Source organism: Aotus nancymaae, unplaced genomic scaffold, assembly GCF_030222135.1.
Source record: "Aotus nancymaae isolate 86718 unplaced genomic scaffold, 86718_ANA_hifiasm-v0.15.2.pri h1tg000006l, whole genome shotgun sequence".
Lineage (NCBI taxonomy): Eukaryota > Metazoa > Chordata > Mammalia > Primates > Aotidae > Aotus > Aotus nancymaae.
In genome coordinates, this window is record NW_026988417.1 from 47,766,497 (window position 1) to 47,791,572 (window position 25,076).

Here is a 25,076-nt window from a genome sequence, read left to right on the forward strand (position 1 = left end):
CCCATTTCAATCCATATTTAAATCTACCACATTTGCATGACTAAGTAGAAACCAGTTAATATATAACCATCAAAAAATTAACAGCAAACAATTTACAGAATTTTTATTGTAAACAGATGTTCATTACTAGCTATTACAAACTGAATTAACTGAAACTCAAGTTAGCAACCTGAAACACATTTATAGGCTTATTTTTGTATGACATAATCGGTCATCTTTGCCCCCTCAATACTTTTAAGAATACTGCTAACATTTTCAGCATTTCAGTGGTCTCTTCTTTGTCAAGCTTAGCACCGTGACATTCTCATTCCCTTAAAAAAAAAACACTCATTCAAAACTAGGTAGAACTTCCACCTTTCATCATCAAAACTATCACACAAAATTTATTTTGTTTTTTTACAATGCAAAAAAACACAAATAAGTATATTTTAAAATATTATAGGCAGTCCCTGTTTTGTGTTGTTTTACATGTTTCCTGTCTGCCCATTAGCCTCTAAGAAATCTTGCATTGATTTCATTTGCCCCCTTGTCATTGCAGCCTGCCTCTAGAATACTGTGGTAATTGAAACTAGCATGTACCTGCGCCCCCTCCTGGGGTCCTATCTTTGTCTCCCACCTCCCCCGTGGCTATTGTTTGTCATCTCTGTGCTCAGTGCAGGGATGAGTGTACGGCAGGAAGAGGCAAAGTCAGCATTTCAGTTTATAGAAAAATACCATCTGGTGGAGAGAATGAGTTGTTGAAGCTTTACTGTTAATAAAAACAAGCCATAAGTAAAATAAAGAATTTGTTCCTGTTCTGCTTTCCAATAGATTTTCCAAGTCTACGTTTCAGGGAAAAAGCCAGGACTACCTGTAAAGTATCCTAAAATACTATTCCTGATAACAATCAGTTCTAGAAAAACATCAGAATAGCCTCTCATGTCAAAAGCACTTAATGCAGATATATCAAAAACACAAGTATTTCTCAAAAAAGAGTAAAAATAGATTATTTCATGAACTCCATTTAATAAATAATATTTTGTAATATAGTGTTTTCTGGTTTTTGTAAAAATATTTACTTAAACTTTTAAAACAAATCTAAATAGAGCAGACAAGTAATGAATATGCAATTTAATTTACTGAGCATCTGAATGAAAATTCTGGCAATTGTTTTTCTGAATATAATTCAGATATTAAATGATATTGAATATATTCAAATGAGTTCAAATATCACTGCAACACCACTCAGAGGTTATAAATCTCACTCTTTTCAGTTAAAAACTGTGCTCAGTGTTAGGTAGTAAGTCAATCCAATTTCAGTATAATTTAAGGACTTCATGATCTCTAAGGTATTTGATTTTTCTACCAGAGAGAAATGTGACAATATTGAGTACAAATTGTTTTTTGAATTGGTTTTCTTATGTACACAATTCAAAGTGACCCTGACAGAATGCTGTTACACTTGAATACAGGGATGGGCCCATGCCTCATCTCTACTGCCTATTGTACAGCAAACTCCTTTGAGGGCCCTGTCCTTGATTCTGTGTGAGTCTTAATAATACCAAAGAGTTATTTTCCAATCAAATATAAAATATATTAAAAAATCAACTGACTTGAGGGTTATCAATAATTACAGTGGGACAGTAATATTAGGAGCAGAGATAAATTACTTTCCTTACCTAAAAATTATGTGTAGTATTTCCTGCATTTGCACTCTTTAGTACAGTGCTTCTGGACTTATTTTCAAGGCATAGTATACTTAACCAAGCCATGCTCAGCCCGTAGGACTTGTTTGGGTCTACGGCCTCCCCACTTTCCACTGTGTTGCCCTGAGGGCTGAGGGTATAAATATCTTGGCAACTCTGTTATGCATTGTTACTCCAGTGTGCCAAGGTCCATTGGTTGGGAAACTGAGGTAACTCACAAGTAGGTAAATTTGACCTCTCCATGGTATAATATTTTGGAATTGGCTCAACATAGTTTAAAATCTGACAGTGATTGATCCTTTTTGGGTCTAACATGAGACTTACTTTCTTTTTAACTAGAGTAAACATATCTGTTTTGTTTGATTCTCATTTTCTTAGGTAAGTTTAAATTAATCTTTGTTCATCTTTCTGGAGTTTTAAATAATTAAAAAGTCAGTGCAGATAGTAAAAACAACATGGCATTTGGAATCAAGCACATCCAGGTTTGAATCACGCCTGAATTCCAATCCCAACTCTGCTACTTACTATGTGATGTTGGACAAGTTTCTTAACTTCTCTAATCTTCAGTTTCTTAATGGGTAAAGCTTGGATAATACCCCCTACTTGCAGGGTTGTGGTGAGAATTAGGAATATTAAACATGCAATGCCTAGGGCAATGCCTAGGATGTAGAAAATGCTCAGTAAATATAGCTATCATTATTATTTAAAAGTTAAAGCTGAGACGGTATTTTAATTTCTACCACATTGTGAACACTTGATGTTTATCATTATTTCAAATAAACATTCTATTATGAAATATTTTCTTCCTAGTGCAAAATTAAGGGACCGCTGTTTTTATCTTGCATATGTAAAGTTCTTCAATGACTTCACTTGCATGTGAGAATATGGCTCAAGCTTAATGCACTAGAAATCTGCATCTTTCCTTTCAGAAGCCAAAAGGCAGAGCATAATACATCAAATACCTTACGTGGGTCTATCCCCATTAGAGTTACCAAAGTTTACTTACAGGGAGTCTAAACAGCTGCTTCAGCCCTTTGTCCATTAGAAAAGGGTTAGTGGAATTTTAAAAACACTTCTTTAAACATTAATTTTGATTTTATTCACTTCTCATAATTATTTTAGAGAACAGTAAATATGAAAATTAGTGCAACTTAATAAAATGTATTAGAATGTAGGCTCTCAGAGAAGATTTTAACGATGTAGACCATATAGCAGATAAAGTAGTGCTATGTCATTAAAATAATCATGAGTTATCACATACTGTGTAAAAACAATGATTTGCATGCATAAAAAAGTCAAGATATAAACATGTTGATGACCTCTGTGTTCTTCTAATGAGTGTTTCCACAGGGGTTGTCTGAGATTTGGCAGCCCATGTTCTGGCTGGTTACTTGCACCTTGAAGAGCGTCCCGTCAGCACACATGCAGAGCTTGTAGCGCACCCAGTCACCACTACCCAACTGGTCTCCACTGGAGGAACTGGGTAGGCGGGTGGTGCTGACCATCACAGATCCATTTAGGATGATACTGTTTTCCTATTAAGAGAATAGTAATATGATTTATTTACCTCCCAGAATGGTACGGAACAAAGTCAATAAACAAAACTTACTGAAATATCAATGAGAAAAGAAGGCAGTAAGAAAGAGTAAAGTCACGACCAAAACAACAGCAACAACAAAAAACAAACTCAATATCAAGATTCAATGAGTGACTTCTTTGCTTCATACATGCGTAATGTATGTAAATAAACCTGCAACATAATTTCTCTATTAATTAAAATTACATCAAAATTCCTAAGTGCATAATAAAACGGATGTTGATAAAGTTTCAGATCATTTTCATTTGTTAAGTCCTAAGAGAACTATAACAAAGTTACTGATTGATAAATTTGTGATCATGAGTACAAAGAGACTTTTCCTCCTAGAGGGAATTAATTTTAATTTCCAATGTTTTTGCAACACTGCGAATGAACCATATAATTTGAAGACCAGGCACTCAAAGGAAACTGTCTAGAGGTTCTTCACGCCCAATGTTCCAGAAACACTTTCATATTGTAGTTCCTTAAAATCCTTCTTTTTAGGGACTCTGAAGCCTCTCTTTTCCTTGCTTTCTCCCTTTCCTCCTTTCTTCCTTTTATTCACTCAACAAATAATTACTGAGTGCCTGCTATGTGCCAGACACTATTCTAGGTGCTGGGGAATACAACAGTACATAAAATAGGCAAAGCCCAAGTTCTTACTGAGTTGATGTTTTAATGGGGTAAGGGCAGACAATAAAAAAAGAACAGTAAATCACACATGACATCAGGTGGGATGAATGCTATGGGGGGAAAATAAAGCAGGCTAAGTAGACAGAGCATGAACTGGTGGGTACTGTGTTTTACACAGGGTGCTCAGGAAGGACCACATGCAGTCTGATAAGGTCACATTCCAACAGAAACTAGAGGAAGTGAGGGAGGAAGCTGTGTAGGTAACTGGGGAAGGGTACTCCAAGCAGAGGTAACAGTGCCTGCAGAGGCCCCGAGGTGAAGATGTGCCTGGGTCCCAGGGACAGCTACGAGGCCAGTATGCATGAAACACGGAGGGTGAGGGGAACAACTGACAGGAGATGAGTCAAAGAAATAACTGGGGATCAGACATGTAAGCAGGGAATGGACTTAAGATTTTATTCCAAATTATACAGGAAGTCATTTGGAGGATTCTGAACAGAGAAATGACATGATCTTTTTAAAATGACCACTCTGGCTGCTGGGTAGAGAACAGATTATGGGAGTGAATGTTTGGAAGCAAGAAGGTCAGCCAGGAGGCTGCTCCAACCATCCAGGCAGGAAATGATGGCAGTTTACACCAGGGTGGTGATGGTGGAGGTGGTAAGAAACAGCCAGACTCCGTATTTTCTGAAGGTGAGCCAGAAGGCTTTGCTGTGGACTGATGGGTGTCATTTAATGGTACAGGAATACTGAAGGAAATGTATGCTGTGCTTGCTTTGGCAGCACATTTACTAAAATTGAAAACGCATGCCTGTGGGTAAGGGAGGATATCAAGATTTTCAACTTGCTAAATTTGAGATGTCTATCAGATATCAAAATGGAGAAGGTAAGCAGGCAGCTGGATATGCAAGTCTTAATTCAGAGGCACAATTCCAAATTTGGAAGGCATCACCTTACAGATGGTATTTGAAGCAAAGAGAGAAAACTGGTTATAAATAATGGAGATGGCTAATTGATTATGCAGTGGTAATATATGGAATAGACCTTAATTCGTAACTAGTTTTCCAATTTTGTTCCAATGCTGCCATCTTGTGATCATTTAATTTTACTTTCTTTAAATTGTTAAACAGCTTTTTCAAAACAGCAGTTTAATTAATAAAATTATTTCTAATGATTGGCTTATACACTTTACAACTAACCACTGATATTAACTAAGTTATAAAGCTAATTATCATTTTAATACTAGGTCTTTTCCCTTAACAGTGGAGAAACTGATATGCGTATATATCTATTTCAAAGTATTTAAATATTTGTCATATTTACTACAAGGTAGAATGGGACCAGAAGTGGCAGGTAGAAAAAATAAAAGGTTTGGTAACTTGCTAATGGTCTCTATACAAATCTCTTGCGTCTGTGACTTTCCAGTGCTGAGAACAGCAGTCATAGTGGCTACCCTCCGATAGTGTTCTTAGAAGAAGGGCTTCTTACACCACAATATATGTACACATTAACTTGGTAGGCAACTGAGTTCCTGGCAAGAATTACATTTTATGTTCATCTTTACTTTTTAGAGATGGGATTATGTGTGGTAGGGGAAACTGCTTATAAAAGTGAAACAACTACTTTTAAAGTTTTTTTCCCCCAAGAACTATGAAATTGGAATTTTTTAAATAAGAAAGAATGGTAAGCCCTTACGCTTAAGTTCACTTGTCATGTAATACTTGGTAAGACAAATTTCATTACCTTTAGTAAAATAGCATATTGTAGGTACACAAAGGCATTTTGAATAAGTATACTTTGACCAGAATTGTGAGTCATTAAAAAGTTTTTGGAATTATGGCACATGACATACGATAACTGTTAAAGCTCAGATATCATCTGTTAAGCACAGAAAATTCACTTTTGACAGCCACAATAAAGACAAAAACCTTTTTCCTTTACAATTAATAATAGATTAAAAATACATTTTAATAAAAATATCTAAATAAAATAGTTTCATACATTTGCTAATTGTTTTTTTTTTCACATCACTTGATATAAAACCCAGGAAGGGATTAAAGATTTAATTTAAAAATCTTTAATTAAAAACAACAACTTTAAGGCAAGAATATTTACTTTGATCTTCCAGAATTGTCTTTTAGAAGGTTTTTCTTTGTGCCTTCTAAAGTAATCCAAGTGATCACTATACCAAAAAAAAAAAAAAAAAGAAAGAGCGAGAGAGAAACAGACTAATAGAAATAAAAATAGAACAAATCATCTGTTATTCTGCTATCCATAGCTAAATATTGTTGATATTTTTGACATACCCTGCTAGGTTTTTATAAATATAAACATGCATATGTTCTGAAAAATAAAAATAATGTATTTCACAAATTGTTTTGTAACTTTCTTTTACTTCACAACCCACTTTGAACATCTTTCCATGTCAAAAAATAGACAATTATATCATCATCTTCAATAATTGTATAATATTCCACATATGGATTTATGTAGCCAAGAACCTAATAATTCTCTTATGCTCTTAAAGGAATACTCACGGCCTTTAACTCCATGTTACCACCCATGTGAAATTCAATGGTTTTGCCCATAATGAATACTCCTTCATTTCCACGCACAATAGCACGCCCATCAACTTTTATATTTAAATCACTGGTAGCATTGCTGGTAATCTGAAAATTTTAAAAACAAGTACTAAAAGGAGTTTCTAAATTAATGTGAGAATTGTTATCAGAGATAGAGAAATAGGAGCTTCAGTCATGAGATATGAAACTCAAATGTTTTTATTAATGTTTTAGAAATGTGGAAACTGAGATAAAGAAAGGTGACATGATACTGATCACACAAGCTAGTTAATGACAAATATGGAATTAATCCTTTCCAGTGTTCTGGAATATATTCTTTCATACTACTTTAAAACGGTACAACTTTCCTCCCTCTTAATAACTGTAGAGAATAACTCTCCCATTAGTAAAGCAAAGCCAATCAATCATACCCTTTCAGTAGATGCTTTTTGAACATTCAAACTTTTTACTCCGCTTGGCAGATGAAACTCATGGGTTTCATAGTCTGTGCTGAATAAGATATTTTGAGTCCTCGGGTCAAAAAACTGCATGCCGATGTCACTTGTAATAGAGGTTTTGTTGTTTTCTACACTGAGCTTTGTTGTCCCTTGCTGAAAAACAATCTTCAAAAAAACAGTTTATTGTGAACATATTTTCAAGGAAGACTGCAAACAAAATTCTTCAACATTATATTTTAAAAATTACAAAAATTACAGAAATTTAAAAACCACAATAACAGACTAACTTCAAATACTTTTAATTGTGTCTGTCCTCCCTCTACCCACTCCCGGAAGAAGGGTTCTTTAGAAAGAAGGCTTATATGTTTATTGCATATTTGCTCTGCACAAATACATGAGTCACAAGAAATATGGCCCAAGGCCTAAGATGGGCAGGGATGGTAGTAAGAATACCTCCTTGAGGTTTTAATAGTTTTCAACTCTTGGCATGAGATGCCAAGATTGCCATATTCTCTTCCAGAGTCCCAAAACTACAGAGTATCCTCACCTGGGAAAGTGCTTTAATGGCTTCCTCATATGGAGGAGAAAAGAGTAACCTGTATTCTCATACTAATTACATCTGTCATAGAAAATGCTACCATTGAACAAAATCTCAAATATGAAGAAAGCATCTAATTTCAACAGATTATAAAAGCAGTATTACTAAATATTTATATTTATGGATATCTTCTAAACTGTATTCACTATATTCATACATTTATAGATATAAATATACTAATTTTTCTAAGGAAAATATCTCTTTACAATAATCAACTCTAGGTTTTTGCAAAGAATTTTCCTCTAATGCCCCTCTGCTGTTCACATTTCTTTCAGTGAATGTGGCAACTTACAGGCTGGTTGTTGCCAGTGATGACCAAATTTTCATTTCGCCTTCCTCCTACTGTGCTTTTATAAAGAGGATGGATAACTCCCATGTCAGATACTTGCTTAAATCGAAGCAGGCCACTTTCATGGAACTCCATGCTATCACAGCCATTTGGTCCAATGCGAATTACGGCCCAAATAACAAGTGTTATCTGAAAAAGAACACAGGTCCACTGTTGGTAGAAGCATATGTTTAGTGTAATTGGAAAACAAATAGAAAATATTATCACCAAAATGTTAAAGACCTCCTAAAATGTTTAATCAGTGACATAAACACATCAATTTGTTTTCCACTTAGAAACAAAACCAATTTTATTTTTATTAAGGTGTTATATGCAAATAGCTAAAAGCAAAAATGTGCTAAAAGGTCTATAATTTAAAAAGAGCACTTTGTTATTTTTCTACCCTATCCACATCTCATTCCTAAGAACAACCACTTTCAACAAATTTAGCTATTTCATTTAGAATTTATATCCTTATTTCTAAATATATGTATACTGTTATTTCTTCATTTATCAATTTTAGGCTTTATCTATCAATTTCCTATTTTGGCAGAAGAGAAATTTAGCTCATTTATATCTCTTTTCTTTTCCAACTTCAATCTTTAAGTTTTAGTTAAATCCAAGGTTCATTATTTTCAGTATTACAACCACATAAATATTGTTCCTTACTAAACCAAATACTGTCCTATAGTGGCAGTTTCTTTCCTGTACCTTGTCTCTCAGAGCTTAATCCTTCTTTCATTTCCTTAGTTTCTTTAAAAATCTAATTAATCTCAAATCCTACAACATTTCTGTAAAATCTTTAATACAATTTTCTGTAGGTCCAAGCCTCTCAGATAACATATTAGTTCTATTTTTCTCTCTCAGGAAATCTTTCTGGAACCCCTATCTTTCTGGATTGGGCTGTGTGGGCTGGACTGCTGTATGGACCCCCTGCACAGCTATAATCATAAACTTTCCCCACTTTCATGCTGAATTTCCTTTTGTCTTTCTCCTGTGCTGGACACCCAGTTTCCTATATCCACATCTTTCTTTTGGTAGAGCACATGCTCCAATGGCTTCCTTAGAAGCAATGGATGAGAAGTAAAATTTTTTGGAAAGTGTGCATGGGAAAAATATGTCTTTATAATGCTTCACATTTCATTGCTAGACTGGCTAGGTATACAGTTCTAGATTTAAAATTCTTTTCTTTCTGGATTTTGAAGGCCATTGCTTTATTGCCTTCCAGGTCCCAATGCTGCTTTTAGGAGATCCTATGCCATTCTGATTGTGTATTCTTTATAAAAAGAATGAACCTCGTTTTTTGCTCCCCTCTGGAAGATATTAGGATCTTATCTTTATTACTGGTTTCCTAAATTTCATAATGGCCTTGTTGAGTCTTTATGCATTACATGGGACTCAGAATGGTAGTTTTCAATCTGTTCTAGAATATTTTCCTTATTTATGTATTTGATCATTCCCCACCCCACCAGCGCTTTCTGTGCTCTTTCTGAAACTCCTATAAACAGCATGTCAGTCTCCTGCATTGATTCCTTAATTTTGTTGAACTTTCTCGAAGAGTTCTTTTTATCTTCTAATATCTTCTATCTGTTCTATCTATCTATCTATCTATCTACGTACCTATCTACCTACCTACCTATCCATCTACCCACCCACCCATTCATCTGTGTGAGTGCGTGCGTGCATTTCTATGAGTTCTTAATTGTTCCTTTTTTTTTTTTTGGTAGAGACAGGGTCTCACTTTATCAGGCATGAGCCACTGTGTCTGGCTTGCTCCTTTTAAATGGCATATTATTCTTGTTTCATTGATGGAGTATATTCTTATTTCTCTGAAAATACTGAATTCAGTTTTTTTGGTAGTTTTTGTGACATTTTCTCTATTCCATGAGTTTCTACTTTTTCCATGGTTTAGGTGTTTCAGACGCTATCATTTTTCAATTCTTGGCACTTTCCTCAAAAGTCTATTGATCCCTGGCTCAGTATTCATACTTAGCCATGAATACATAGAAAATTATTTGAGGGGTGGGGCTTGTGACTGACAGGTGTCACAAGAGGGAGATTAGATGGCTTTTTCACTGGGACTTGCCAAATGACAGTATCTTCAGATCTTTTTTCTACATGCATCAGGAATCCCAAAGAAGGCTCTTTTGTCTCTTGCTTGGCTGCCAGGGAGCTGGAGGTGGAGGATGAGGATAAGAGAGTGTGGGAAAGGGAGCCTCAGGACTAACACTTCCCTGTTTCAGTACAGAAACCCAACCCCTACCCTCCAGTATCTTCAGGCAGAAAGAAACCTCTCTGGTCCAGTATGTTCAGAGACTCACTAGTTTTGTATGGCGTTAGGAGGGGTAGTTGTCTAACTGCTGGCTGGAAGGGAGAGTAGGCCTAGGGATCTCACTGCCTCTTATACAGATTTTTTAAATGACTTCTCTGTTTTCAGTTGCTGCCTTACTCCTGCTTTTCAAGGTACTTCTTCTAATTCCCAAGGCCTTTTAGGGTTCTATAAGGTACTTCCACCAACATCCCCTCCCCAACAAGCAGGTTCTCTTCTTTGAGAGTCAATCAACAATCTGCCATTGTTCTTCCTACTTTGTGTCTTCATATATTATGCTTGAGGATTTCAGTTGCTTCCCATTTTCTTCAAAGATATTTCTGTTTCTTAACATTTCTTTGGAATGAAGTTTTTAGAGAAGAAGATAAAATGTCTTTATGCTGCCATCTTGACCAGAAGTCTCCAATAAAATAAATTTATAAAATAAAATCCATTCAGAATTTGTGCTCCTAGTAAAAATTTGTAGCACCTACAATGAAACATGTAGGAACAGGTCTTTCTGATTTGAGTGAAGAATTAGACAGAAGTGATTTTGACATACATAAATACAAAAAGACTGCCTTGCATGCATTAGAAGTAGGAAACAACGCAAAAAGAATCACTTTAAAACTGCTGCAGACCATGTTCATGATCAGTCTTAGGTATACCAATAATCATTCCCTCTGAAAATATCTGTCCACACACATGCCAGACAGTTTCAGATAGTCACAACTTCAGATTAAAAGAATTTCTTCATTAAAAAAGCAACTATCTTTGGAAAAGGCATCTTATCAGGTCCTCAGTATCTTAGTGTGAATCAGCCTACCAGATCCTTGCATCCTTTGACAGCAGGGATTTAGGACTATACGATATAACCCTTTACTGCCATCAAAGTGTTTGCAATTTTAAAATCCAGCTGAGGAGGAAACATTAAATGTAGGAAAAGCTAAATGAAAATATAAAGGATTATATTTTTAAGGAGACATGAAAGCAATTAAAATTGTCTTGGCAACGTTCTTGTCTATAGAGTGAATCCTGTCCTTGTTTAAAGTCTCATGCTCTACCGACTGAGCTAGCTGGAAGCCTCACAGTTCTACCCTTGTTAAAAATTAAGTCCATTAAAGGGATAAATCCATGCATATTTTTTTCTAAATGAAATTAATATATGAAAATATTTGCACGCTAGGTTTTTATACAGAAAGTATTCATTAAAATTCAAGAAGAGACAAAATGTATAGAAAAGGAGAAAATAAAGTCTATGATTTCACTATAAAGCAGATAAAAAATTCCCCATGGCAATTAAAAGGAGTATTCTGTACAATATACTCACAATTAAATTGATGACAGCCAGGATAAACAAGAGGATAATCACACAGATGGCTAAATTGCCCTTTCGTCCTCTCAACCCTGTTTTGTGGAGACGATCTTCATCAATCGGAATGTATCCAGCTTTAAAGTTACTGTTGTGCTCCTTATTGACATTCCTTCTCTCAACAGCCTTCTCACGCATGGACTTCTTTACAGGACCATTGGAACTTTGCTAAACATGACATACAACATCATGGTACAGTTATACCCTCTCTTTTTGATGCATGTATCTATTAGGTGCAAATTCATACCTAGAGCAAGCTGAATTGGTTACTGGCACAGTTTCCACGAATAAACTGCAAGTCACATTGAGTTGCAGTTCCAAGGAAGGGCATAACTGTGTGTAGAGGGAGAATACAGAAGAAACTTCAAGGTGACTCTTTGATATTTTTCCTCTCTGCTTTCAATAGTCCCACTGTCAAAGTACACAGCTCGTTTCTGAGCAGAGCTGTCATACATATCCTAGGGAGGTAACTCTGTTTTTATTAATAATGCATTATTTTTTTACATATACAATTGGCATTCCATATCTGTGGGATCCATATCCATGGATTTAACCACTGTGGATCAAAAATATTTGGAAAAAAGGTGAATGGCTGCATCTGTACTGAACACGTACAGACTTTTTTCTTGTCATTGTTTCCTAAACAATACAATATAACAACTGTTTACATAGCATTTACATTATGTTTAGGGTTATAAGTAATCTGGAGATGAATTTAAAGTACACAGGAAGATGTGCACAGGTTACATGCAAAAACTATACCACTTTATATAAGAGACTTGAGCATCAGTGGATTTGGCTATCCTTTGGGGGTCCTGAGATCAATCCCCCACAGACACTGAGGGACAACTGTATATATTTTCATTTACATGAAAATAAGACTGGAAAGGCTGACACAGTTTCTTATTTATAATTTCACTGACTAGAGCTTACATTACCCTAGATCAGCAGTTTTCAAACGCAGGGTGGGGAGTCCTGGAAGTGTTCCATGAACCCTTTCTGGGATCTGTATTTTCAAAATAACACTGAGATATTGTTTGCTATTTTAACTTTCTAAGGCCCATGAATGTATAGGCTACATGACCAATGTGATGACATCATCACTTAATGGAATGTGTATTTGTATAGCCCTACGTCTTAAAAATTTCTCCGTTTTAACTTCTCCAATAGCAAATATCAATGAATATAATCCACATAAACCAAAGCTTTTTGGAATCCTCCATAATTTTTAAGAGTGTAAAGAAAACCTGACACCAAAATGATTTGAGAACCTCTGACCCAGACTATGGTTGAATGACATTTTGAGTAATAATCTTGAATATCAAGAGCACAAAAGAAATGGGGAGAAATGGATACTGTCCTACTTATTGCTTAGAGCTCTGAGAAAATTCAGTTGTTGAATGGGCATGTATTAAGCACTTTACGCTTAAACACGAATTCCATAGATAGGAATACAGAAGAACTATAGGAAACGGTCCTTATCTTCTATGTATTAACAGATATGATTTGTGTACATGTTAACATAAAATAGTTAACAATGCAATAAATCAATCTGTGTGTTCGGGTGCCAAAATAAATAGGCAATACACACTGCAGAGTTCAAAGGAAGGAGAGACAGGATGACCTGGAGTTGTTAGGGAAATGAGGAGTAGATGGGTCAGATATGGCAAGGCAGGGAAGAGGAAGTTGGAAACGTAGGGCTACATTGTGAAAGTTCTTGGACAGCAGGGTACAAATTCTAGTCTTTATGCTGTGTTTAATTAGGAGTCACTGGAGGTCTTTGAGCACAAATGACCAACATTTCAGAATGTTAAATGTGGCATTTAGGAGAGAGAGGAAAGAAGAGCACCAGTAAGTAAGCTGCTGGGGAAGTTGTAGTAATGGAGGTTTAAGGTAAGAGGACCTGAACTAAGGTGGAATAAAAAAGGACAGATTAATACTTTAAGAGAAGACAACTGAATTTGTAGTCAAGTTCCAAAAAAGAACCTCAGCATGGGCTTCTGACAACCCTAACAAATGGGCAACTTAAAAGTCTTAGCCAGAGTTTGAATATAGTCCACAAAAAAAAACAGAAAGGACAAAATTCACCCCTCCTGAGATGTATTCTTTACTCTTCTCTGCCAATCCATGCACATTACTGTCTTCATGTTGATGCACTTAACACTTACTGAATAGTTACTATAAGCCAGGTGCTCCAAACTACCAGGATGAACATAGCGTCCGCTCTCAAGAAGCTTAATTATAGGCCAGTCAGGTAGACAGACAATGTCACTAACAGTTCATACAGCATGACAAGTGCTGCAGTGGAGCAATGCATACCATGTGGAAAGGGTACAGAAGAGGAATGCATCTTCACCTAGCAGGCAACGGCATCAGGGAAGGTTTCTAAGAAGAGCTTAGTTGAGTTGAGTTGACTCTTGAAGGATGGACAGGAGTTAACCAGGAAAAAGAGCCGAGAAGGCCATTCTAGGCAGAGGAAAAAGCATGGAGACTTTGAAGGCAAATCATCTCTGGGAGAACTAATTTTGGTCACTTTATGTGGATGGTGAGAAGGCTGGGAATAGGGATGAAGCAAGAAATATAGTGAGAGATGTGCTTAGGGGCCAGTAAGTGACATAAATACCACGACAAGAACAATGGACTTTATCCTGAAGGCAAAGGGGGACTACTGAACAGTTAAAGTAGGTTTCCGATACAATCAGATTTGCACTGCAGCAAAATCACTCCAAAAAGACATGAACTGGAACTGAAGAGACTAGAGATGAAGATTCCAGAGTGGGCTTCTCTAAGAGTCCCAATGTGGTATTTGGTTTTCTGCTCTTGTGTCCGTCTGCTGAGAATGATGTTTTCCAGCTTCATCCATGCCCCTGCAAACGACATGAACTCATCCTTTTTTATGGCTGCATAGTTTCCATGGTGTATAAGTGCCACATTTTGTTTATCCAGTGTACATAACAATCCTGCACGATCTGCCCATGTACCCTAGAACTTAAAAGTATAATAATAAAAAAAATAATAAAAATATATACATACAAAAAAAAAAGAGTCCCAGTGAGGTTTGACTTTGAAGCTGAAGACTGGGGAGAGGTGTTAAAGATGTAGAACTGTTAGCATCTCGTGATCATTTGGATATGAGTGTGGCACAAAGGGGTCAACGATCACACCCAAATAGGACTGAGTATATAATTTGTGGGGCCCAGGTGAAAAAGAAAATTTGGGTCTCACTGTTTAAATATCAAGCCCACGAAAGCAGAACATTAATCCAAGTGCAGGTCCTTCTCAGCTCCCTTAAACTGGCCTTGGTCCTAAGTTTCTGGCTAGGTTAACCAAGTGAATAGATGGTTGTAGCCCTTTTAACAGGAAATATGACAGAGTCCAGTTTTGAACATTTTTGAGTTTGAGATCCCTATGGATAATTCAGTAAGGTTCAGTGCTGAGGCATAATGCATCAATTGGAATGGCTCAGACTGTCCACTTATGTGTAAAGCAAAAATAGAACCAGATGGAAGAAGAATCATCTGAAACAGAAGCTGGTAATTTAGGCGGGAAATGAGGAAAGCCAAGGAACAATTTAAATCTCAACAATTCCAAGAAGTTTTGTCTCCTTCCAGTTTCACTCATTTCTCTACGTTTTATTTTACTGTTACAAATCTACAGCTCGCCTATTGTATTTAGCTGATTTCTCTGCATGTATTTGGCTGTTCGACTTTAAGCTACTTGAAGGCAGATTTTACCTCTTTTATTTTTAGAATGAGCCCTCCAGTGACACATACCTAATAGGTCTCTAAAAAGTTAATTATCTAAGAAAATCGTTCCAAAAGTCAAATGATGTTAAAAACTTTACTCCTTTTTTTTTAACGATGTTTTAGAATGAGACTTTGTCAAAAGAAACTACTCTAATTGTTTAAAGGAAAACAATAAAGGGGGAAAGTGACTGAAAAATTATCTGTATTATAATAAATCACCCTAGAGATTATGTGTATGTATATATTAATACATATATACATGTGTACACACCCATATGCATGTTCATGTATGCATACGTATAGCTAGATTTTGGGGGGAATAGGGAGCCTTTTAAACCATTCTAAGTTACAAATTTACAATGCAGGTCAGGAAATCTTGGATAAATCATTTTTAAAAGTGGACAGGAGATAGTTTTAGACTGATGACTAAATCCTCAAAAACCAAAGCAGAAAGGGAAACCCGGGATGTCTGCATATTGGAGATGGCAGAAACAAAAAGTGGCTGCAAGCTGACACCCGGGGAACAGCTGACCGTTTCTTGGCTGGTGTCAGGGGAGGCTCCTGGCTGGGGCTGAGGTTATTTTTATCTGAATTTCTGCTGGAGGCTGCACAGGGTCCGTCCCTGACACGGCCTAGCGCAGGCTCCTGGCTGGCTCGACCGCCTCCCAGGCTCTCTAGACGGAGACCCCTTCTCACCCTCGCTAGGGGTCAGTCATGCCAGACCGGGCCGAGGCCCCGCAGGCTCCGGGTTCCCAGCTTGTGCCAGCATCCTCGGCGGCGGACAGCTCCTCCCGCCCCGCCCCGATCAACCACGACTAGCCCAGACCCTGCGGCCCGCGCGCCCCGCACCCCCGGCCGGCGCTCCCGCGGGCCCAGCCGGCAGGACCCGGCCTCCCGCGCTCCTTCAGCCCGCGGCCGCGGCGGGGCTCACAGACCTGCTCGGCCGCCGCCGCCGCCGCTGCTGCCGCCATCTTCCCGCGCCCGCCGCCGCCGCCGCCGCCGCCGCTGCCGCGCTCCCCGCCCGGCCGTGCCCGCCCCGCCGCGACCGCACCCCGCGCGCCTGCGCCTGCGCCCTGGCGGGAACTGGGGGGACCTGCCGTGCACACCCTCCCCTTGCCAGCCTGCACCCCAGACGACCCGCACCCTAGACGACCCGCACCCCGGGCCTGAGGGCTCAGGCTTCGCCGCGGCCCCTGAACCTAGGACGGTGGCCTCAGGCGCGTGGTATCGCGCAGGAGCCAGAAGGGGCCTATGGGGATTCCCCACCGCCTCGCGCCGCCTGCAGATTCCTCGGAAAGGGCACCCTCAAAAACCGAGGACGCCTCTCCCCTTCCACTCCGTTCCCCATCGCCGAAAGGTCGGTGCCATCTCGTGCTGTGACGCCCTCCTTGCTTCTCGGGCCAAGGTCTCCGTGGCTAGGGTGGGAGGGGCCGATATCAAGACCACACGTGGACGCGGACCGGCGTGGTGACTGTGTGGGCAGAAGTGAACAAATGGTCACTTAGGCGGCTGGAGGCTTGGAGACTGAGAGTCCTCAAGGAGGACGTTGAATCACTTCAGGCTGCTTAAATTTGGAGGCCTATGAAGTCTGATGTTTTTTTCCTGTGATACTGGGGATGGATTTTTCCATTTAGTATTGGAGATAGCGTTACCGTGTATATCCTTGGAAACCTAACCGAACGGACATTTACTGCACACCGGGAAGCCACTCAAATCTGCGTTACTTGAGTACACATTCATTGTTCCCTGTTGTAGATATAATCCAATAATCATTTTAGCTGGAAAAAAAAAATGCAGTGAAGTCAGTAACAACCAAGGTGCAGTAACTGCTCCTGAGGTAGCGGAATGACTTCTAGTAAGTACCTTTAGGCCCTAGCACTGTCTAACTCGGCAGGAAGCACCAAAGAGACCAGCTGGTGAAGGCTTCCTTTCTCTTGGAATTAGGTCAGTTTTGCTTTTTGATGATCTGAGCTGTTACTTCGCTGCTCTGTCTACTTTTACATGAGAGGATTCCTGTGAAGTTTAAATTAGATAATCTGTCACATAGTAAATTCTGTAATCTTTCCCCCTCTTTCCCTAACTTTGGCTAATGTCAGCACCTAGCTGGTCATCAGTCTGTCTGCATTTCTTTTTTCCCAAATGCTGGAACCACTTGACTCTTATCTCTAGACTCACTCCTCTCTGAGTCTCTGGGACAAACCTGCATTTTAGGCAGGAAAACTGTAAGTTAACGCCCAATGATGCAGGAGTCAGCAGTAAGACTCTGTGTTAATATTCTTCCAGTGGCTTCATTGATCAATTTGCACATGGGCTTTTGACTGATCTGAGTTCTTGTCTACTAGTTCTTAATTCCTAAGCTTTGCCTTTTTCTCTCTGCTGGGAAAATTTTCTTCCCTGGCACACACACTCTTATTTGTCCTTCAAGAATCTGTTCAAATATATTTTCTCTAAAGGCTTCAGAGGCTCCCACAGATCTGTTCCCTAACTCTATATCTAGCCTTTTGTAGCACTTCACATTGCATTGTATTTTTATCTTGTCTACCTGCTGACTTCAAAAGATGGTGTGTTCTATCTGGAAAGTAGGTGTCTTACTCATCGTTTTATCTCCAATGTCTAGCACAGTAATTAAACTTAATAAATATCTTAGAAATCTTCCCAGTATCTCAGTTTCTAACCCCTGACTTGCTTTGTCAACCACTCTCCCACTTAGGTGGTGAGATACCTGATAGCTAATCTTCTTGAAACCAAATGCCCCTTTGGCTATCTGAACATCACCTTCTCTTAGATTCCCTCCTCATCACTGATGTCCATCTGTGACAGGACATCCCACTATTCCTAATGCCAATTTCTAGTCTCTCTCTCTGTCTTTTTTTTTTTTTGAGACGGAGTCTTGCTCTGTCACCAGGCTGGAGTGCAGTGACATGATCTTGGCTCACTGCAACCTCCACATTCCCAGGTTTAAGCGATTCTCCTGCCTCAGCCTCCTCAATAGCTGGGACTACAGCCACGCACCACCACGTCCAGCTAATTTTTGTATTTTTAGTAGAGATGGGCTTTTGCCATGTTGGCCAGGATGGTCTCGATCTCTTGACCTCGTGATCCGCCTGCCTCAGCCTCCCAAAGTGTTGGGATTACAGGTGTGAGCCACTGCACCCGGCCTCTATTCTCTTTTAAAGAGATCCAATTCACTCACATGACCACATTTTAATGTGGATCATTTTCAAATGTACTATTGTCACCTTTTTTTCCCCTTGAAATAATGATTTTTAAAGTCAACTATATGCCTGGCAATGCCTCTTTTACAACTGAAGAAATCAAGGCTTGTAGAGGTTAAATGGCTGACCATATTTTCAACTATTAAAGTGCCAGTATTGAATCTAACTCCATAAGTGCCCTTTCTGCCATACAACACAGCCTTTAATTTTGTACTTTCTTTTGCCTGTTGCATGGTATTAGCATTTGGAAGCACAAAACAGAACTCCCCAGGGCTGGAGTACGAGTCAGACTGTGAAGACACTTATCCCTTTGTTCACTTTGCAGTGGTTTGAATAGTGCCCTGCAAAAAGGCATATCCAAGTCCTAACCTCCAGTATCTGGGAATGTGGTGTTACTTTGAAACAGGATCTTTGCAGATTGTTATAGACTGAATGTTTATGTCTCCCCTGAATATATCACATGTCGAAATCCTAGCCCCCAATATGATATGAGGAGGTAGGGCCTTTAAAAGCTGACTTAGTCCATTTTGTGCTTCTATACAGACCACCTGAGAGTGGGTAATTTATAAAGAACAAAAATATATTTTCTCACAGTTCTGGAGGCTGAGAAGTCCAAGCACGTTCAGTTGTCTGATGAGGGTCTGGTCTCTGCTTCCAGGATGTTACCTTGAACCCCTTGTCATCCAGAGGGGAGGAATGCCATGTCCTCACATGGCAGAAGGCAGATAATGGGTGAAAAGAGACAAAACTCCATCAAGCCCTTTTGTAATGGCATGAATCTATTCATGAGGACTAAGCTCTCATGACCTAACACCTCTCAGAAGGCCCCAACTTCCAATGCTGTTGCACTGGAGATTAAATTTCCAAACATGAATTTTTGGGGACACATTTACATCATAGAAGGAAGTGATAGGTGATTAGCTATGTTCTCATGAATGGGATTAGTGCCCTTATAAAATTGATCCAAGAGAGTTGGCTTGTCCCTTCCACCACGTGAGGACACAGTGACATCTATGAGTCATGAAACAGGCCTTCACCAGACACTAAATCTCTAAGCATGTTGATTTTGGACGTCCCAACCTCCAAAACTATGAGAAATAAAGCTCTCTTGTTTATAAGCTGCCTAGTCCATATTCTATTATAGCAGCCCAAATGGACTAAGACAGATGTTATTAAGGATCTTGAGATTACCCTGAATTTAGGATGAGCCCTTATCCTTATAAGAGGACAGGACAGTGGTTTGAATAGTGCCCTGCAAAAAGGCATATCCAAGTCCTAACCTCCAATATCTGTGAATGTGGTATACTTTGAAACAGGATCTTTGCAGATTGTTATAGACTGAATGTTTATGTCTCCCCTGAATATTTCTTATGCATATCCCCTGAAATATTCATATTTCATATGAATATTTCAATTTTTTCTATTGGGTTAAAAAATATTACTAGCATCTAAGTATCTCTGACATCAGTATCTAATGCTCACCATACAGTACCCCATAGAAGGGTACTAGACTAACCCTCATCTCTGTGTCTTCTAAGCATTCTTTCTGGGTCCAGTTCTGCCCCTTCCATACACACAAAGATGATATGAACATAGAAGCAGAGATTGGAGTGATCACTCTACTAGGCAAGGAATACCAATAATTGCCAACTGCTACCAGAAGCTAAGAAAGAGGGATGAAGCAGATATACCCTTATAGCCTCCAGAAGGAACCAACCCTGCTGATTTTTGACTTCTAACCTCCGGAACTCTAGGACAACAAATTTCTGTTGTTTGAAGCCATCAAGTTTGTGTGTTAACAAATACACACTTTAAGCTCAACACATGAAAAATTTGAACTCAAAATCTTTCTTCCTAGTCTGCTCCTCCTATGTTCCCTTAATGAATGATATCACCATCTAGTCAGACACTCAAAGTAGTTCTATACTATTTCTAGAACGATCTTCCTAAAATACAAATTGGATAATGTCACTCCTCACCCTCAAGCTGACAATACTCCAATACCTTTCATGATCAAATTTAAGCTCCTTATATTAGTACACAAGGTCCTTCGCCAAAAGGTTAGGACATTTTGGTCCATCTGCTCCTTTTTAGCCTTGTTTCCTGTTCCTCCTACAAACACATCCAATGTGACTACAGAGGAGTGAGGGAATCAGAGACAAACTAATCTATCCTGTTATCCATGTGCAGTATTTGCAGTCCCCATCTAGTTGCTCAAACTCATCAAGTTCTTAATGTCTCTGTTCCTTTGCATATGTGCCTCTTTCTCCTTTTAATATAGCTGTTCTCTACCTGTCCACTAAAACTCAGCTCAAAGGACATCTCTTCTGAAAAGTAAATCTTCTCCCCATCATAAATTTCTGACTTCTGTGCTTCTCTCTGTGATTCCCAAGCATGCTCCTATTGTCACATCACACTATGCTGACATTTATTTACTTGTCCATCTATTTTACTTATCTGTGAATTCATGCCTCTCCAGATTCTCTCCCCATTTTTCAGGACCAACCTCAGTCCTACCTCCTCCTAACAATCACAGCCAGTCCTTATTGCTCTTTGCTTTTAACTGTTATTGCACCAATTTGTTGTGACACTCATTTGACACTTAATTAACTATCCTGTTATTTTACTTCTCATGCATATACAGTTTGCTTCTGATTAGACTGAGTTCCTTACAAAGCAGAGGCAATGTGTTATTAATTCCACATTGCTCTAGGCCCTGAACACATTAAGAACGAAGTACATAATACATACTTAATAACTCTGATGAATGAATATTAAGTTAATTTTTTCTATTGGGTAAAAATACTGCTAGCATCTAAGTAAGTATCTCTGACATCGGTATCTAATGCTCACCATACAAGTACCCCAGAGAAGGGCACTAGACTAATCATCTCTGTGTCTTCTAAGTGCTCTTTCTGGGTCCAGTTCTGCCCCTTCCATATTTAACCTCTTATGACCTCCTACGTGATACAAAAGAGACCCAATCATACAGTTTTTCTGTTTACAGCCTTTTGCTGCTTCCCTATTGCCTATGAAATAAAGATCAATTCCTTTAGCCTGATATATAAGACTCATCATAGTTGAAACCAGGACTGTCTTTGCAGTCTTGTGTCTGATTCCCTGACTACTCTGTAGTCACATTGGACTACTATTTGTCATTTTCTGCCCCTCCATTCAATTTCATACCTCTGCTATGATTCCTCCTGTTTCCATTTGTTCTTCTCTTCCTGGTAAACATCCATCCTTCCAAAACAGGCTCTAAACATCACCTTATTCTATGACTTTCCTTGATCCTTTTTCAGAAGGATGGGAAATGAGGCAAAGGAGGAGTCATTGTTTCGGCAGAACTTTATATCTACTCTAACTGATCACATTGAACTATGGTTGCTGTTTCTCTCGTTTAAATAGATTATGAGATCCTAGGGAGCAGACAGTGAGCTTAATTTTGCCCATGCTTAAGGCAGATGGTGTCTCACCCTAGAAATTCAGTAAATGTTTATTAAAAGTGCTGAAAAGGCTCTATTTCAACATCACTCATGCTATCCTATATCCCTCTCCTGACATGCTTAAGGACATCTTGCAAGGTAGACCATACTCACTGTGCCTCTGCGATAGCTTAATGTGTCCTGAGCTTACTCCTCCCATGGGGGTTTTCACAGACTCATGACCTTGTCATTGCATTTAGCTAGCAGAGCTGAAAAGATGGAGGGTGAGGATGGCTTCTCTCCTGAAAAACCTATGATGGAAATCTGGGTTGCGATAGGAAGAATATTTTACTGCTCTCCAAAATCACACTACATTTACCTTGTTTTTCTTTTCTCCTTCTAATCTGTATTTGTTGCAAATGTTCTATAGTTCATTTAGGTGCTAGGTGATACACTTGTGATATATTTAAAATTTCCTTGTTTTTATAGTTTAATCAATAGTGCACATGAAATAATTGTATAAAAAATTTCTGAACTGCTGCTCTGAGTGGGGAGCGCTCCTTGGCATGACACAGGAAACAGCATTCTTGCTTCTGTCAGTGGGGAAACCTGCCTCCAGCTGAGTTCCCAGTAAATTCATTTGTTCTCCATTGGGTGATTTTTAGAAAATTATTTCCCTTTCCCTTAATGTGGCAGAGAAAAGGACAAAACGAAACTCCTGAAAGAACACAGAGCACTCAGGTTAGAAAACACTTAAGTGGACAAAGAAGTGTTTTGCTACCTACAAGAACAAAGTGCCTCTGAGCACGTAGAGCCTAAGCAATACCTCAGATGAACACTGTATTTAAACTCAACTTTATGCAAGTGGGTCAGCAGAGACTAAACGATTTTCTGCAAGTAGTAATACAGGGCCTGATCCAAAGACACAAGATCCAGACACAGACAGCAGAAAGACAAGAATAGCATGGGTCATATGGGAAAGGATGAGGCATGCTTAAAAGAGCATCCAAGCCAAACACAGGTTGTTCTTATAGGCCCCTTGGCTAAGGGTTAGCAACTGTCCTTAGTGAGGAAGATTTGAAATTAAGATGAGAATCCCACTGCATAATATAATCCCCTGTAATTTATTGCATATATTTATGTTTGGTGTAGTGTGAACTAAATATACATAGCTCTCACTTTAGCTCTCACTTCAGGCAGTGGATTCATTTAATCTTTTGTTGGAGTCTTAAAATCCCCAATTGAAAAATCTTTCCAGCTGACTGACATAGGTAAAAATCCAGAGTAGACAAAATTAAAACTTATTCCAAGGCCAGGCACATTGACTTACACCTGTAATCCCAGCACTTTGGGAGGCAGAGGCAGGCAGATCACCTGAGGTTGGAAGTTTGAGACCAGCCTGACCAACATGGAGAAACCCCATCTCTACTAAAAATACAAACTTAGCTGGGCGTGGTGGCGCATGCCTGTAATCCTAGCTACTCGGAAGGCTGAGGCAGGAGAATCGCTTGAACCTGGGAGGCAGAGGTTACAATGAGCTGAGATCATGCCATTGTACTCCAGCCTGGGCAAAAAGAGTGAAATTCTGTCTCCCCCCACCGAAAAATAAACAAAAACAAAAAGCCTATTCCATCTAGATGTTTGACACATTACCCTTTCTAGAACAAATCACTCCTGTCTGGTTGGTAGAATTATGACACCATAAGAACCACTGATTGGCTGTTAAAATTGCCTTCTATCTCAATGGATTATGATATCAGATACGAAGCAGCAAATCATGCCCTTTCCTTTCCTATTCTGTTTCCTATTCCTTCCTCCTCCTGGTCCTCGACTTGTTTCTTCTTTCTTATGTGCCAGTTGCTGTGCTGAGAATATGAAGCTAAATAAGCCTCTCTCTTTTTCTTCATGAAGCTCACAAGCTTATATAGGAAGCAAATAAATATAATATAGCGTGATAATTGCAAGAATATTAACACATCCAAAAGTTAAAGAGAGAAAGCATAAAGAAGAAAGTGATGAGCTCTGAGAGGTTGAGGTAATTAGGAAAAGTTTATCAGTTTGAACTGGGTTTAATTTGTTAAAAGTGCAGCTGTGGAGAAATTCCTTGTTTATTGACTGGAGGTTAGAAATAGTAGTTATTCTAGCAAGCTTGCAGAATAAATTGTACTAAAAAATGGTGCCCAACTTTTGGTGATTGGCTAATGTGCTCAGAATCAACACTTGACCTAAAGTGAACTGTGAACCAAAAATTCAAACAAAGGACAAGATATGCTCAACCCTGAACCTAATCAGTATGGTAAAACAGTATTAAAGAATGTCAGAACTGCAGGAGATCTTGAAGCTTATCTAGTCCCTATTACTCATTTTATAGATGAAAAAAATGTCTGAGTGATTTAAGATTTATGTAAAGTCATAAGGCTTCATTAACTGGCAGAGTGTGAGATAAAGCAACAGTGGTCGTGTTTTTGAGTTTACTATTCTTTCAACTTCTCCCAAAATTGCTTAATTGGTAATGTCCTAAAATAACCAAATTGGGGCAAAATTTGAGCATCAAAATATTCCTCAAAGAGAATCATTACTTACCTGGTATTTTCTTTTATATGTGAAAAAAAGGCAGCTTATCAACTTTTATCTATTTATTTATTTGAGGTAGAGTCTCACTCTATTGCCCAGGCCAGAGTGCAGTGGGCACCATCTTGGCTTACTGCAACCTCTGCCTCTTGGGTTCAAGTGATTCTCATACCTCAGCCTCTCAAGTAGCTGGGACTACTGATATGCACCATCTAATTTTTGTATTTTTAGTAGAGATGGGTTTTTGCCATGTTGGCCAGGCTGGTCTCAAACTCCTGGCCTCAAGTGATCTGCCCACATTGGCCTCCCAAAGTGTTGAGATTACAGGTGTGAGCCACCATTCCCGGCCAAGACTTATCAACTTTTAAAATAGAATCTCGGAGATCGATCCAAGATGGCCACTTAAGAGGAAGTCGGGATTGCAGCTCCGAGAAAAGGCGCAGAGGGTGAGCGGACGCCGCATTTCCAGACGGACTTTTACTGCCCACAGACCAGGAGATTCACAGGAGGAAAAGCCCCACGGGTCTCCAGCGCCGCTGGTTTGAGCGGAGTGGCCGCTCAGCCTACGCCCTGGAGCGGGGGGCAGTGGCTTCTTGCGCA

General features: G+C 39.0%; 1 protein-coding gene across 3 annotated transcripts; it reads right to left on the reverse strand.

Moving 5' to 3' along the window:
• Positions 1–88: 88 nt before the first annotated feature.
• Positions 89–16,614, reverse strand: SGCB (sarcoglycan beta). Of its 3 annotated transcripts, none has more exons than XM_012441132.2 (6): positions 16,532–16,614; positions 11,478–11,687; positions 7,804–7,989; positions 6,887–7,078; positions 6,432–6,563; positions 89–3,220 (listed from the first exon to the last, which is right to left on the reverse strand). In XM_012441132.2, exons 2-6 carry the CDS (start codon positions 11,655–11,657, stop codon positions 3,017–3,019), a joined length of 894 nt encoding a protein of 297 aa, XP_012296555.2. In that variant the 5' UTR covers positions 11,658–11,687; positions 16,532–16,614; the 3' UTR covers positions 89–3,016. The 3 variants fall into 3 exon arrangements, with proteins under 3 accessions (XP_012296555.2, XP_064223096.1, XP_012296554.2); XM_064367026.1 differs by lacking the exon at positions 16,532–16,614 and adding an exon at positions 16,201–16,243; XM_012441131.2 differs by lacking the exon at positions 16,532–16,614 and adding an exon at positions 13,839–15,742.
• Positions 16,615–25,076: the final 8,462 nt, after the last annotated feature.

Bases quoted from the DNA above. Each gene is read 5' to 3' on its own strand.
- SGCB (XM_064367026.1), bottom strand. From the start codon at position 16,236: ATGGCGGCAGCAGCGGCGGCGGCGGCGGCCGAGCAG. The intron at 11,688-16,200 runs GTCTGTGAGCCC...TGTCATGTTTAG, and splicing joins CGGCGGCGGCGGCCGAGCAG to CAAAGTTCCAATGGTCCTGT. The intron at 6,564-6,886 runs GTATGATTGATT...TAAAATTTTCAG, and splicing joins AAAAAGCATCTACTGAAAGG to ATTACCAGCAATGCTACCAG.